The sequence below is a fragment of the Dipodomys ordii genome, unplaced genomic scaffold, assembly GCF_000151885.1.
Source record: "Dipodomys ordii isolate 6190 unplaced genomic scaffold, Dord_2.0 Scaffold13, whole genome shotgun sequence".
NCBI classification, from domain to species: Eukaryota; Metazoa; Chordata; class Mammalia; order Rodentia; family Heteromyidae; genus Dipodomys; species Dipodomys ordii.
This window is the reverse complement of record NW_012267229.1, coordinates 11599210-11613007: the sequence shown is the minus strand read 5'-3', so window position 1 is coordinate 11613007 and position 13798 is coordinate 11599210. Positions and strand designations below refer to the sequence as shown.

At 48.6% G+C, this 13798-nt stretch overlaps 1 protein-coding gene across 1 annotated transcript; it reads right to left on the bottom strand.

The window, feature by feature from the left end:
* Nucleotides 1-11598: 11598 nt before the first annotated feature.
* On the bottom strand, nucleotides 11599-13240 carry Pdyn (prodynorphin). Its single transcript, XM_013010842.1, has 2 exons — nucleotides 13109-13240; nucleotides 11599-12189 (listed from the first exon to the last, which is right to left on the bottom strand). Exons 1-2 carry the CDS (start codon nucleotides 13238-13240, stop codon nucleotides 11599-11601), a joined length of 723 nt encoding a protein of 240 aa, XP_012866296.1.
* Nucleotides 13241-13798: the final 558 nt, after the last annotated feature.

Here is a 13798-nt window from a genome sequence, read left to right as displayed (position 1 = left end):
TTTCATTCCTTGCACGTGTATCTCCTAGGACTCCTCTCTTCTAAGAAAAGTCTCCGGTGAAGGTCAGTGTGTGACCTTGGTGGTTGAGATGAAGTGGTCTAGGCTCTGCGTATGTACACCTGTGCCCAACTGAGCCCAAGAGTTTGTAGTGTAGGAGAAATGTTTTTATATGGAGAAAAGTTCCTTGTAAGTACTTGTCATCTTGTTAATGTTCAATGTAATACAGCAGCTTTAGAAGGAACGAAACAATGCCTAGTGTTTCTTTTCTCCTCTCTCCCCCTCTTTCTCTCTTGCTAGTCCTCAGGCTTGAACTCAGGGTCTGGGCACTGTCCCTGAACCACTTTGTGCTCAAGGCTAGCACTTTACCACTTTAGCCACAGTTCCACGTCTGGCTTTTTCTGAGTAGTTTATTGGAGAGAAGAGTCTTACAGACTTTCCTGCCCAGGCTGGCTTTGAACAACAAGCCTCAGATCTTAGCCTCCTGAGTAGCTAAGATTATAGGCATGAGCCACTAGTGCGTGGCTCCTAGTGTTTCGTTCTTACATAACCCTTATTTTTAATTATTTTTTTTGGTGGTGGTAGTGGTAACTGGGGGTTGGACTCAGAACCTCTCCTTGATTATTAGGCAGGTGCTCTACCACTTGAGCCATACCTACAACCCCTATTTCCCCAGAAAACCTTATTTCTATGCAGTTACTTTTGAGGGGCTTTTGGTTCATGGTCAGTGATTCAGTTAACCTATCCATCCCACTTGCTAACTTACTTAATTAAATGATCTTCAGCATTTTACACGGGACTTAACTCATTTACCGTGTTTAATTTCCTTTGTGCAATACTTTCCTTTCCTGACCTGACAGGTAAAATGTTCCAAAATTAAACCACTCAGGGAAATCTAATTTAAAAACTTAAACAATAGTGACTCTCAAGATCTCTTGAACATGGTGATGTCGTTTCTCAGTTGAACATAAGGAGCTTCACATGCTTCTCCACAGAAGAGTTACAAGTCTAAAATCAATTACACACTATAAATTGGAGTCACAAGGCTAATTTGTTCATGTTGTATGCAAAAAAATCTCTCCAGTGTTATGAATGTTTTAAATAGCAAATACATGATAATATGGATGCCACTTCTAACCCTTTGCAGGGTTAAAAAGCATTTTGCCTTGTGTGGGAACAGTTCTACAACTGAGGGAAATTGGGGGTGAGACCTTTTAGTAGGGGAATAAGAGTTCCATATTGTGACCCCAAACAACGCTCTTCCTCCTAAGAAATAAGACCTCAGAGCCAGGTGCTGGTGGCTCATGCCTGTCATCCTAGCTACTCAGGATGCTGAGATCTGAGGATCATGATTCAAAGCCAGCCTGGGCAGGAAGGTCTGTGAGACTCTCCTCTCCAATTAACCACCAGAAAACCAGAAGTGGCGCTGTGGCTCAAAGTGATAGAGTGCTAGCCTTGAATGAAAAAGCTCAGGGCCAGCACCCAGGCCCTGAGTTCAAGCCCCAGGACCAGCACAAGGAAGAAAGGCAGCGCAGGTGGAGAAAGAAAGGCAAGCAGAGGACCTCGTGTTCCATTTGGGGCCTGCACCCTGGAATAAAGCCAGTGTTTCCCATTATCTCTTTCAGGCACATGTGTCCTGTCTGAGATCTGGCTAATGGGACACAGTAGAAATAAGAGGTGGCACTTCCAGAAAGCTTTCTGAAAAGAAAGCTAGTCTGTGTCCTTTTCCTCTTGTTTGGTCCATTTTCCCATCTTGTCCCCTAGACCATCGGGGTGGTGGCTGGACTTGGGGACCAGGGCCCTGCTCCGGGGATAGTGTAGAAGGGAGCTAGAAGGATCCTGGGATTCTGGAGACTTCAGAGAGCAGAAAGTCCATTTCAGATTAGAACTGACAGCTGCCCTTCTCATTTCTTCCTCTTCTCCATCTAGACATGCCCTGTGGCTTGCTTTGACCGGTTGCATATAGCAAAATCAGTATGGGGTGATTTCTGAGCCTGGGCCATGCAGCTTCCACCGCCACCCACTTACAACGCTGACCAGAGATCTCCAGGTCTAGTTGGAGGGTGAGAGTGTCCACTTGGGGGTTCCGGTTGCTCAACAGCAGACACTGGAGCCACAGGACCCTCAGTCCCAGCCCTCACCAGCTCTGCCTGCAGCTCTAACCCAGGAGCAATCTCAGGAGGCAGTGCTCAGTGCCAACACATGAATGAGACATAAATTGTTGTTTTTAGCCATTGAGTTTTATGGTGATTTGTTTATGCAGCAAAAGCTAAATAAAACACAGCCCTGAGCTGCCTGGCTCATTTTTCCATGAGAAACTTTGATCTCATTTGAGCCATTATCATTTTAGGTCTTAGGGAAAACAAATCCTGATGCTTGGGTAGACCAGACATTCGATACTCCAGTGTCCAGGGTCAGTCTCTCCGCTGAAAATGGATGCGTGGAGCCCCTTTTAATTGGTTGTCATGACAACAAGGGACTCTATTTCCTCTCAAGAGGTTGATCTAGTGGACAATTAGATTCTGGCCATACTGTTACCTAATTCATCCATCTGATCTGAGACTACAACCCTCCCTTGTGTACACACACACACACACACACACTCCCCGCTTTGCCCTCTGCTACCAGGAGGTCAAAGCTGGCTTCCTTCCATAATCAACTTATTGCCTAATTGAATTCTGTAGCTGTGTTTTGCCCTGGCTGTCTGCCCAGGCCGTGACTTCCCATAAGATGTCTTTGAGAAGTCTGCTTCTCTCTCTTTTCTGGGCTATATTATCCTCTAAGTCAAATTAGAAAGAGCATGTGAGCCTCTTCTCCCGCTCTAAGCCTCAGTTTCCAAATCTGCAGGCAGGAGACTGTGGGCTGACCCCAGGGGGTTGCCAGGAGACTTCTCAGGTTTAGCCTACAAACACTGCCAGTCCTGCTGGGAGGCCCAAGACTGTCTTCTAGAGCCTGAGCAATAAAATCCCTGGGCTTGAGGTGGCCCACAGGCCCATGAGCTTGCCACCTCCCTGACCCCACAGAGCCACGGGGACCTTAGACCCCCACAAAGGGGAGGAGTGTACTCTGCCCTCCCTGCTGCTCTTCCTGGAAGCGGAGCTGCCCCACCCCCTCCAGCTCTGTCCTGGCTGGCTCCTCCCACACACCCCCCACCTCTCATCCCAGTGTCCTCTCCTCAGAGAACTTTCTTCCCTGTCCACAACTTGGGAAGAGCCAACTCCCCCATCTCATTCATCCCCACCATCAAAAGGGATTAAGAACAACATTGTGAAATAATTTAATAAAGAGTAAAGCACTTCATTGAAAAGTTATGAACACATAAAACCTGCAAATGAATGTTTATAGCAGCTCTATTTGTGATGGTCAAAACTCAAGCTATCATCCCAGCCCTCCAGAGGCAGAGACAGGAAAATGACAAATTCAAGGCTGGCCTGGACTATATAGTAAGACCTTGTCTCAATGGATGATAGATAGATAGATAGATAGATAGATAGATAGATAGATAGATAGATAGATAGATAGATAGACACATACGTACATACATACATACATACATAGATGGAGAGATGAAAGAAAGAAAGAAAGAAAGAAAGAAAAAGAGAGATAAAGAAAAGACAAGACATGGGCTAGATATGTAGCTAAAGTCCTGGCTTCGGTCCCAATACCACACCACCCCACCAAAAAATAAAACCAAAACAAACAAACCAGCAAATGAACAACAAACAAGATCAAACATGGACACAACCGAGCTGACCATGAGTAGGTGGGAGAATTAACTGGGAGCCATCCACCCAGAATACTATCATTACCCAGGGACAATGACATGCGTGACGGAGCCATGACAAGGTGCCCATTGCTGAGTGAAAGCTGCCATCTGCAGACACTGCTTTCAGCCTGGGTACATTCTGGAAAAGGCGCAACCATGGAGACAGCGCGTCGATCCATGCTGCCAGGGACTGGGGGAGAGAATGAGCAGGTGGTGACGCCCGGGCGGGTTTGGGCAGTGAAGGAGCATCCAGTGTGACGGGTGTGGGTCCCCACTGGTGTGGCAGTGGGAAGTGGCAGGTGAGTCCCTGCGCTGAGTGCATGGTTGACTTAGAGACCCAGCTGACAGCCCAGAGCCGCATTCACTACAAGGTCACAGAATGTGACTTCCTCTGCTGAGGCCCGGCCCGGCCTTGCCTCTGGGACCCCAGAGGGAGGAGGCCCTTGCCGAAACTCAAAGCCAAAGGCTCTATTTAATGCTGGAGAGTTGATTGAAGAATCTCCTTTTCTCTAGACTAGGATGCCTGGTATTACTGCTTCTTCTCTCCCTCTCTCCCTGCCCCCCACCTCTCTCTCTCTCTCTCTCTCTCTCCTTTCTTTCTTTCTCAAGGGCTTGAACTCAGGGCCTGGACACTGTCCCTTAGCTTTTTCACTCAAAACTAGTACTTCACCACTTGATCCATAGCATGACTTCCAGCTTTTTGGTGTTTCACTGGGATAAGAGTCTCACTGACTTCTTCCCCGGGCCAGCTTTGAACCATGATCCTCAGATCTCACCTCCTGAGTATATAGACGTGAGATTATAGACATGCACTGCTAGCAGTGCTTGGCTCAGTTGAATTGTTTCTTGAATTCATCATTCTGCCATTTTTATGGAGGGTATAGTGACCAGAGGATTAAGTTCCTTTCTTCAATCAGCTTATTCACAGGAATCTTTAAAGAGAGTCAGTCACATTAGGGGACAGATGTTAAATGAAGTGAAATAGCCCCAGCAGTGGGTGATTGGCAGATTGCTCATGGGGTCTGAGTTTGAGAAACACATGAAACCCCAGGCCACTGTCAGCAATAACTGGTTGGGATTCTGGAGCCTTTGTAAGCCAATTGGTTGAAATACAGTTACCACAGGGTCATCTGAAGCAACAGACGCAGTAACAATAATAATGTAAGCATGTGATAATGTCAGTTCACTCCGTAGGAAAGTGGTCATGTGATTATCCAGGACTATGAAAAGTGCTAAGTTATTAATATTGACACTAGAGCAGAGTCACACCATGGGACCAGCTCAGTCTCTGCCCAATCATGAAATGCTTAAGGAAATGGTGGCATATCCCAGTTTTGAGCTCTTAGAATTGTACAGATTTTTAAGACACTTTTAAAGAGTGTGCTAAAAATGCTTAAGATGTAATGTTAAACCAGACAAGTAAATCATTCAGTGTTCAGAGACAAGGAGCAAAACCACCAGCGGAAGAGCTATGTTAAGACATTCATCACAACTATGTCTGAGAGGGAAGACCCAGCAAGACATTTGTTAGCTTTATTGGAGGTTTATGTATCAATATTTATGCCTTACCTTGGCTCCCCACCACCACCACTAAAAAAAAAAAAACCTGATTCAGTATATCTGTCCAAATGTTACTTCTTGGCTTGAAATCTTCTTGCTTGACTTGTTTCGGATATGAAATTCATACATTACAACACAGCCTGCAGGTCTAGTGTGATCAAGCTCGCTTTGTGTCTCTGAGAGGCTTCTTAGAGCCTTCTCTGCACCCACACCAGCATTCTGCTACACCTCCTCAGGTCATGGCACCAAAGTCACTTCCTCCCAGAGCCCTCAGCCCCCACTAGGCCAGGCCTCCCCTCCCCACACGGGCAGCTGTTTGTTCCATGGGGCTACACGCACTTGCACCCCTAGCTCCTTGGCCCAAGCTAGGACTCAGCAAGCGTTCATCATCTGGCCCCTGACTGTTGATTAATTTTACATGAACATTCGTAATGCTTTCCTGGACTTTTCCAACGTTCTCAAATGGGCCAGAGACATCGTAATCTGTCACATCAAAAAGGAAATCAAATAGGAATTTTCCCTAGGGCACTAAAAAGAACAATTTGATTTGCAAAAATCTGATTTATGCACTTTCCAATTATACATCCTGTATGTAAAGCAAGTCTCAATTCAGAGCGCTCACTCCCAAAGCTCAAACCCGGAGGCCTTGTTTCCCGAGGCCGAGATGGCGTGGGGAGGTAGGGGCGGCAGGAGGCCTCTACGGACCAGCAGTGGATTTCTGCAGTGTGACTTCCCCAGTGCCACACCCATCTGAGAGCTCTCCCTTGCCCGGTAGAAGCCCATTCGAGAACCATGGGTCCTGATGCCAGATAACAACCCTCATGGACTGCCAGCATTGCACCAGGGCTCCAAGTCAACATCCTTCCCAGATCCCAGCAGCTGGGCAACAAGACTGGCAGTTGTTCAGAGCAGGACACCTTGAGGGATGGGATGGATGGGGGACCTAGGCCACCTGGGCCTGTCCGCTTCTACAGCCTCCCTTATCCTTCTTTCCTTCCTGGACCTTTGTATCTTCTGTACCTTCCGCCCTCATTTATACTGCATTCTTCTTCTCAATACATGGAACCCACTCATTTGCCCCTTTATAGGTACCGTTCTCCCACTTAGAAAATGAGCCCCATTGTATTGCAATAAGATGTACAAGTCGTTATGATGAAAAATGAACTTTACAACTTTGGTCGGGGGTGGAGAGGGTGGGGGGGTTGGAGATGGGAAGGGATGGGAAGGGGAAACAAAGGAGGAGGCGACAGTGCTTGATAAGAAATGTACTAGTTACCTTGCCCATGTAATTGTAACCCCTCTGTATGTTATTTTCACAATAGAAAGAAAGAAAGAGAATCAGCCCCAGGCAGAAAGGCTTTCCTTGGGCACTTCTGAATTGCCTGCTCTTTGCCCAGTGCCAGATACATAACAGGTGCTCAATAAATGTTCATCTAAGACCAGATGAATTCAGTTGGGGGAGGGCACTGACCCTGCTTAGGTAGCAATTGTGGGCCAGCCACTGTCTCTATGTCTTCTCACTGATCACCCTCTAATCACCAGGTAGAGATCCACCACCTCATCTGGGGACCAGAAAACTAAGGCCCATTTCCTTCAGTCAGCATCTATGTACCTAATTATCTGCCTACATATCTCTATCTATCTATCTATCTACATACATACATACAATCTATCTATGTATCATCTATCTACATACAACCTACTGTCTACATATCATCTAGCTAGCTAGCTCCTCATCATCTGCATCTACCAATAATCTATCCATCCATCCATCTACATCTAGCTGTCTGCCTATCTATCTATCTATCCTGTATCAAACTATCATCTATTTTGGTGGTACTGGGGTTTGTCCTTGCTAGGCAGTCAGTCGGTTATTTGAACCATGTTCCCAGTGGGTTTTATTTTCCTTCCTGTTTTTGTTTTTGTTTTGTTGGTACTGGATCTTAACTCAGAAGGGCCTAGATATTCTCCCTTAGTTTTTTCACTCAAGGCTGGTGCTCTACCACTGAGCTACACAACTCCACTTCCAGCTTTTGCTTGTTAATGGGAGATAGGAGTCTCATAGAATTTTCTGCCCAGGATTGAAGCTCGATCCTCAAATCTCAACCTCTTGAGTAGCTAGGATTACAGCATGAGCCACCAGTGCTGGGCTCTAGTTTGCTTTTTTTGGGGGGGGTGCTGGTCCTGGGGTTCGAACTCGGGGCCTGGGCACTGTCCCTGACATTTCATGCTCAAGGCTAGTGCTCTCCCACTTGAGCTACAGCTCCACTTCTGGCCTTGGTGGGCAATTAGAGATAAGAGTTTCATGAACTTTTCTGACTGTACTGGCTTTGAACCATGATCCTCAGACCTCAGCTTCTTAAGTATCTAGGATTACAGGTATGATCCTCAAGTACCTGGCTCTAGTTTGTTTTTTGAGATAGAATCTTGCACTAACTTTGTCCAGGCTGGCATCTCTGAAGGTACCTCCTAAGTAGCTGGTATTATAGGCAACACACACACACACACACACACACACACACACTCACACACATACACACACTACTCAACTGGGTCCTGTTATCATTTATGATGGATGTAGATTAGATAGGATGATGTATCAGCTCTTAAAAGGTCAAAGATCCTACAATATTACCAACAGCATGTTATGGAGGGAAAATAAATCCTGGAGAGGTCTCAGCCCCTTCTATGGCTGGTTAGCAGAGTTGGGACCACACTTAGACCTTCAGGCTCTGGGCTGTCAATGGAGTCCACACATTGCATTATACTACCAGTATCCCAAAGCACCCAGATTCCAGCCCTGGCGAGGGTCCTGCAGGAGCCTGGAGCTGCCAGGAGAACTTGAGAGGAAGATGAGGCTTGTGTTCAGAAGGCATACTTCCTGCCAAAGGTGATGAAGGAGGTTAGGACCCCTGGAGATCAAGATGAATGGGCTTGACTCCAGTTAGACAGAGGCAAGACAAAGCGTGCAGGAGCGTGCCATGGATGGGAATTTACATACCGGAGGAGTAATTATAAACCTTTGTTACAAACCTCCCTGGCTAATGGGAGGTGCCGCAGAGTCAGAGCATGAATCAAGAACGCCCAGATGATATCTATTAGGGAACCATCATTCCTGACATTGTTGGAGGGATTTTTCTTGTCCTCACTCTGGGGCCTTTAATTAGCAGACAATCCTCCATCTCTGGGTTGGTTCCTGTGAAGGGGTTGGAGCTGAAGGGCGCCAGGCACCCTAGGATGGGGTGTGGGGGTGTGGAGGGGTGGGTAAGGACTACAATTGAGATCTCAGGATTCATAATGATTGTCATGATCATTATGATAGGACTTTTCTGGCCAGTGATGGCTTATGGGGTTGTCATGGAAACAGCGCACTTATTAGTGACATGCTTTTTCAAGGTTTCCTGGGAGCTGGAATTCTTAGCCGATGGACGCTGCCTGCCCTGCGATCCTCGCATCGCAGCCTGGGCAACAGGGACAAAGGATCAAGGCTCTGGAAGACTTGCAGCGCTTTCATTCCTCTTCTACCTCTGTCCCACTCTGTCTCCACAGTTCATGAAGATGATCTAGTGGAGGCCTCTGGGGTGTGGACAAGTTCTATGTTGTCATCTGAGTGGTGGTCCCACAGGGTGTGTGTGTGTGTGTGTGTCTGTGTGTGTCTGTGTGTGTGTGTGAAGACTTGCTGAACTTCATGCTTTAGATAAGGACACATTATAGTATGTATACTCTAGCCCTATGAAAATAGTTGTTTAGGGCTGGGAAGGTGGCTCAGGGGTAGACTGCTTGCCTTGCATGCAGGAGGCCCTGGGTTCGATTCCTCAGAACCACATAGGCAGAAAAAGCCGGAAGTGGCACTGTGGCTCAAGTGGTAGAGCGCTAGCCTTGAGCTGAAGAGATGAGGGACAGCACTCAGGCCCAGAGTTCAGGCCCCACAGCTGGCAAAAATAAATAAATAAAATAAAAGAAAGAAAGAAAAAGTCTTGTTTTTTCCTTTCTTTTCCCTCCCTCTCTCCCTCCCTCCCTCCCTGCCTCCCTTTCTTCCTCCTTCCTTTTTTCCCTTCTTCCTTCCTTTCTTTCTTCTTTCTTTCTCTTTTTTCTCTCTCTCCCTCCCTCCCATCCCTCCCTTTTTCCTTCCTTCTCCCTTCCTTTCCCTCCCTCTCCCTTCCTTCCTTCCTTCTCTCTCCCTCCCTCCCTCTCTCTCCCTCCCCCTTTCTTCCTCCATCCCCCTCTCTCCCTCTTTCTCCCTCCTCCTCTCCTTCCCTCTCTCTCCCTCTTTCTCTCTTTGTTCTGGTACTAGGCTTGGACCCAGGGTCTGGGTGCTGTCTTTAAGCTTATTCACTCAAAGCTGGCACTCTACCACTTAAGCCATACCTCTACTTCCAACTCTTTGGTGATTCTTTGGAGATGAGAGTCTCATGTACTTTCCTGCCCAGGCTGGCTTTGAACCACAATCCTCAGATCAGTCTCCTGAGTAGCTAGGATTACAGACATGAACTACTAGCACCCAGTCACAATTCCTTTTCTAACATGACCTGTGTGTGTGTGTGTGTGTGTGAATGATGACCATATGTGTGTATATAAAATGCATGTTTGTGGGTGGATATAGATATTCATCTTCTAGCACTCTTTTATGCAAAAGGTCTTTTCTCTCCAGGGATTGAGGCTTATGTATATGCACACATATGTGAGCACATGCACGCGCATGCGCACGCACACACACACACATACATACACATAAGCAGCATCTTTTATTTATTGTACTGTAGAAGCAGGAAGTTACACAGGTTTATTAGGGACTAAGCAAATTCCAAGTAAATTAGATAAATGTTTTGGTTTTTTTTTTCTTTAAAGCACACAAAGTAACTCTTAAATCACTACTACATTTCAGAACACCACATGAGACCTGGGGGCTGTGCTCAAAGGGGTGGGCTCAAAGCATCCATTTCCTTTCCCATCCAGCCCCATCTCCTAGATCTACACACCCAAATATAGTGTCTGAGGATGGGAGGGGGAAGAGGGGGGGGCAAACCCAGGCATCAAGAGGTCTTTGCCTGTAGTTCTGGAATATTTGAAGAACTTCATTTGGCCTCAGACACTCCATCATTTCATTCATCTTCCTGGTTTTATTTGGAGACGTGAAGATGAAGGAATCACCATGAGGGTTGAGGGGCCTTTCTTCCTTTCTAGCTGTTGCTTTTGGATTCCCTTACCCAATGCCCAGGGCATATGCTGGGCCAGATGGCTCGGGCTCCTGGCAGTCAACTCTGCTGCTTGAGAGCATGCTTGTACTTAACCTCATCAACTGCACTGGGTTTCAGTTCATCGTGGGGTAGAAGTGAGATACCGATCAGTTTAATTAGTTTAATGAGGGCTGTGGGAACTGGTCCACATTTTGAATTTGTTGCACAGAACAAATTGGTCTGACTGTGCCTTACGTATTTCAGCCTTCAGAAGGGAAAGAGCTCGCTCTCTCCCTCCCTTCTTCCCTCCTCGCCTCCCTGATCACCTTGAAGGGTCTTTCTCTCGCTGTCTCTGAAGGTGGGTGCTGTCCAGGGTGCTGCCTAGGGTGCTGTCCAGGGTACTGACAAACCAACGGTCAGGGGCTCTGCACTTCCTTTGGATTGCTTAAAACTTTGGCAATGCAGAGGGTCCAGACTGGCTATTTAAGCCACAAGAAAGCCTGGACTCTCATATCAGAATTCCTGCTCAATAAAAGGCAGTGTTTATGCTTTTTTACCTAACAGGTAGTTTCAAAGTGGGATGCCAGGGAGATCTTTAGGAGTTTCAGGGGGGAGGCCATGTTTGGATGTCTCTGTGTTTTCTGCCTTGCTTTTCGGTTCTGTTCTGTGTATGTTTGTCTTCTGGGACATTTTTTTGCTATCTGCATGGGGAAGGCTCGGTTTTCTCTTAAGAAGGACAGGATCAGTATAGCTTTGGAGATCATGGATGTGCAGGTACCAAGAACACATCCCTGGGTTCCTGGAGTTGGGGATGGAGGGATACAGGGGCAGAGTGAAGGAACAGCGAGCAAAAGCTTCCGGCAGTAGTTTAGAAACCTAGGAATCAGAGCCAAGCAGTGGGCCTGTTGGCAGGGGTCCCCATCGCTGGTCCCAGAGGAATGCTAGGCCCTGAGGCCGAAGAAAGGGGGCTGGGCGTGGATGGTCTGCGGCCAATGCTGGACTGCGCGTGGGGTGGGGACAGGGCACACACAGCGGGATGAGGGAGAGGGTCTTGTGAGAGGCCCCTGACTCAACTCCATCCTGGCAGGAAGGGGGCGCTTACGCTTCAAAGAGCTCTTGGGAGTAGGCGCTGGGGTCCTCCTGAGACCGAGTCACCACCTTGAACTGGCGCCTGAGGAAACCGCCATAGCGCTTCTGGTTGTCCCATTTCAGCTTGGGACGGATACGCCTTAAGAAGCCCCCGTAGCGCTTGTACAGATCCTCGTGGCCCACCCCATCCCCTTCTCCATCCCCCTTCCCAGCCACCTCTGAGCTCCTCTTGGGGTATTTGCGCAAAAACCCCCCATAGCGTTTGACCTGCTCCTTGGCGGGCTCCTCTCCAAAATCAAGCGCGCCATTGCCTGGCAGGGCTTCCTCCATCCGCTCTGGATCCTCACCCTCCCCGAACCCCTCCCAGAGACTTCTGAGACTCTCCTTTGCTGGGGTGCTGGGGAGATCTCTGCTTTTCTCCAGCTCCTTCAGGAAGGGGCCCAGGAGCCGGGCCAGCTGGCTGTAATCTTCTTCCAACGCTGCCTTGCTCTGCAAACCATCATCACCTCGCAGCCCACGGGCAGAAGAGGACAGAAAACCCTGGCACCTGCTCCACTCCTCGGAGGGCCACAGAGAGGTCTGACATTCCAAGGAGCAAATCTGCAAAAGACCCAGACACCACGGTGGGTAATGTCACCTGCCTCAAAAGAAAAGTCTCAAAGCACAGGCATTGCCCTGCTGTCCCTGCCCAGCCCCTCTTCCAATGTCTGGGCAAATCAAAATAGGCCACCTTGGCTAAGCCTCTGGCTACCCATTTGGAGGCTTTCCAGGGTACATAAAGGTGGGCGACTTGGTGCCAGTGTGTCAGATGAGAAAACACACTTGGAGCCGCTTTCGATGTTCACAGGGCTACAGGTGGCCATGCTAAAACTTCTCAGTGAGGATGCTGTTAAGACTTCATACACAGAGGCTGGGCAGTGCAAATGGCAGGAAGGTTTTGTGTGAGGAGCACAGGAGGGCTCGTCAGGCCAGGGTGGAGAGGATGCAACTACATGTGATGACCAGGGCTCATGATAGCAGCAGGACAGTACTGAGGCTTGAACCCTGGCTGTCCAATGCATGAGTTCTCTTGTCCAACCTCCCAGCCGCACATCACAGCTAAGAGACTCCGAGACCTCGGGGAGGGGCTGTCAACAGATCATGGAAGTTAGGGGTGACAACTCTCCAGGACGGTGACTAGGTAGGGGTGGGGCATCAACCCCAGAGTGAGAACCCTGGGAAAATGGTTACAGAGCAACTGACTGCAAAGCCGGCACCTCATGAACAACACCCTGTTGCCAGGCATCCGGCTTCCTGGAAACCTAAGTTGGTCCTGGCTGAAGGAAGCCCATGGTGACAAGGACTGGGGCACAGATTGGAGCTAGAAAACACCTGGTAGCCAGCTGCCCACCCGGCAGGACAAGCCTTGCAGGGGTGGTATGAGTTCAGGTCAGGTACCGCGGGCCCAACACATGAGCTCTCCCCTCTGGGCTCCATATAAGCAGGACCGGGGCCCAGAAGTGCCTTGCTTGGAACCTACCAGGGGGTTGATGGGGTTGGCGTCATTTTGGGTCTTCACCGCACATAGGGAGCAGGGGGACAGACAATCCTCTGTGGCCGCGGTGGGGAACATGAGGAGACAGGCCGCCATTGCCAGCCCCTGCCACATCATTCTGCCTCCTTTCCTGCCGAGAGGGAGAAGGACAAAGCTGTGAGATCTGGTTGTGCTCTGAGAGTCAAGTTCTGGACTGCCATAGCCACCTCTCACTCGTGTCCAGAGCACTGCAAGGTAAGCATCCTCCTTCCCATTGGAGAGAGTCCAGGGAATGGAGGCTCAGGGAATGAGAAGGAGGCCAAAGCAGAGGATCAAGGAAGGATTGGCAAGGTGCCTTCTGGGAGCTTCATGCATTCACAGTCTGTGAAACCGTTCAGCAAGGTAGGAGGTGCTACCTTCATTTGACTCTTGGGGAAGTTGAGGCACAGGGAGGGAAGGGATGGTGCATGGATAGGAAACAGAAAAGCCAGGACTTGGTCTGTTCAACTTCAAACCCTGCTTTGATCATGTACCAAGTGGAAAGATGCATGCTTTTCTGGGTTCTCTGGGGGCCTCTTTGTGTTGTTCTGGTCCTCTGGGTCCTGAGCAAGTTTTCATTTTTTTTCTTTTTTTCCACAGACTTTCCCAGTGCTGAGGGTGGAACCCACGTGCATGCTGGGAATACACTCTACCACG

Bases quoted from the DNA above. Each gene is read 5' to 3' on its own strand.
- Pdyn (XM_013010842.1), bottom strand. From the start codon at position 13,240: ATGATGTGGCAGGGGCTGGCAATGGCGGCCTGTCTCCTCATGTTCCCC. The intron at 12,190-13,108 runs GTAGGTTCCAAG...GGTCTTTTGCAG, and splicing joins CCAACCCCATCAACCCCCTG to ATTTGCTCCTTGGAATGTCA.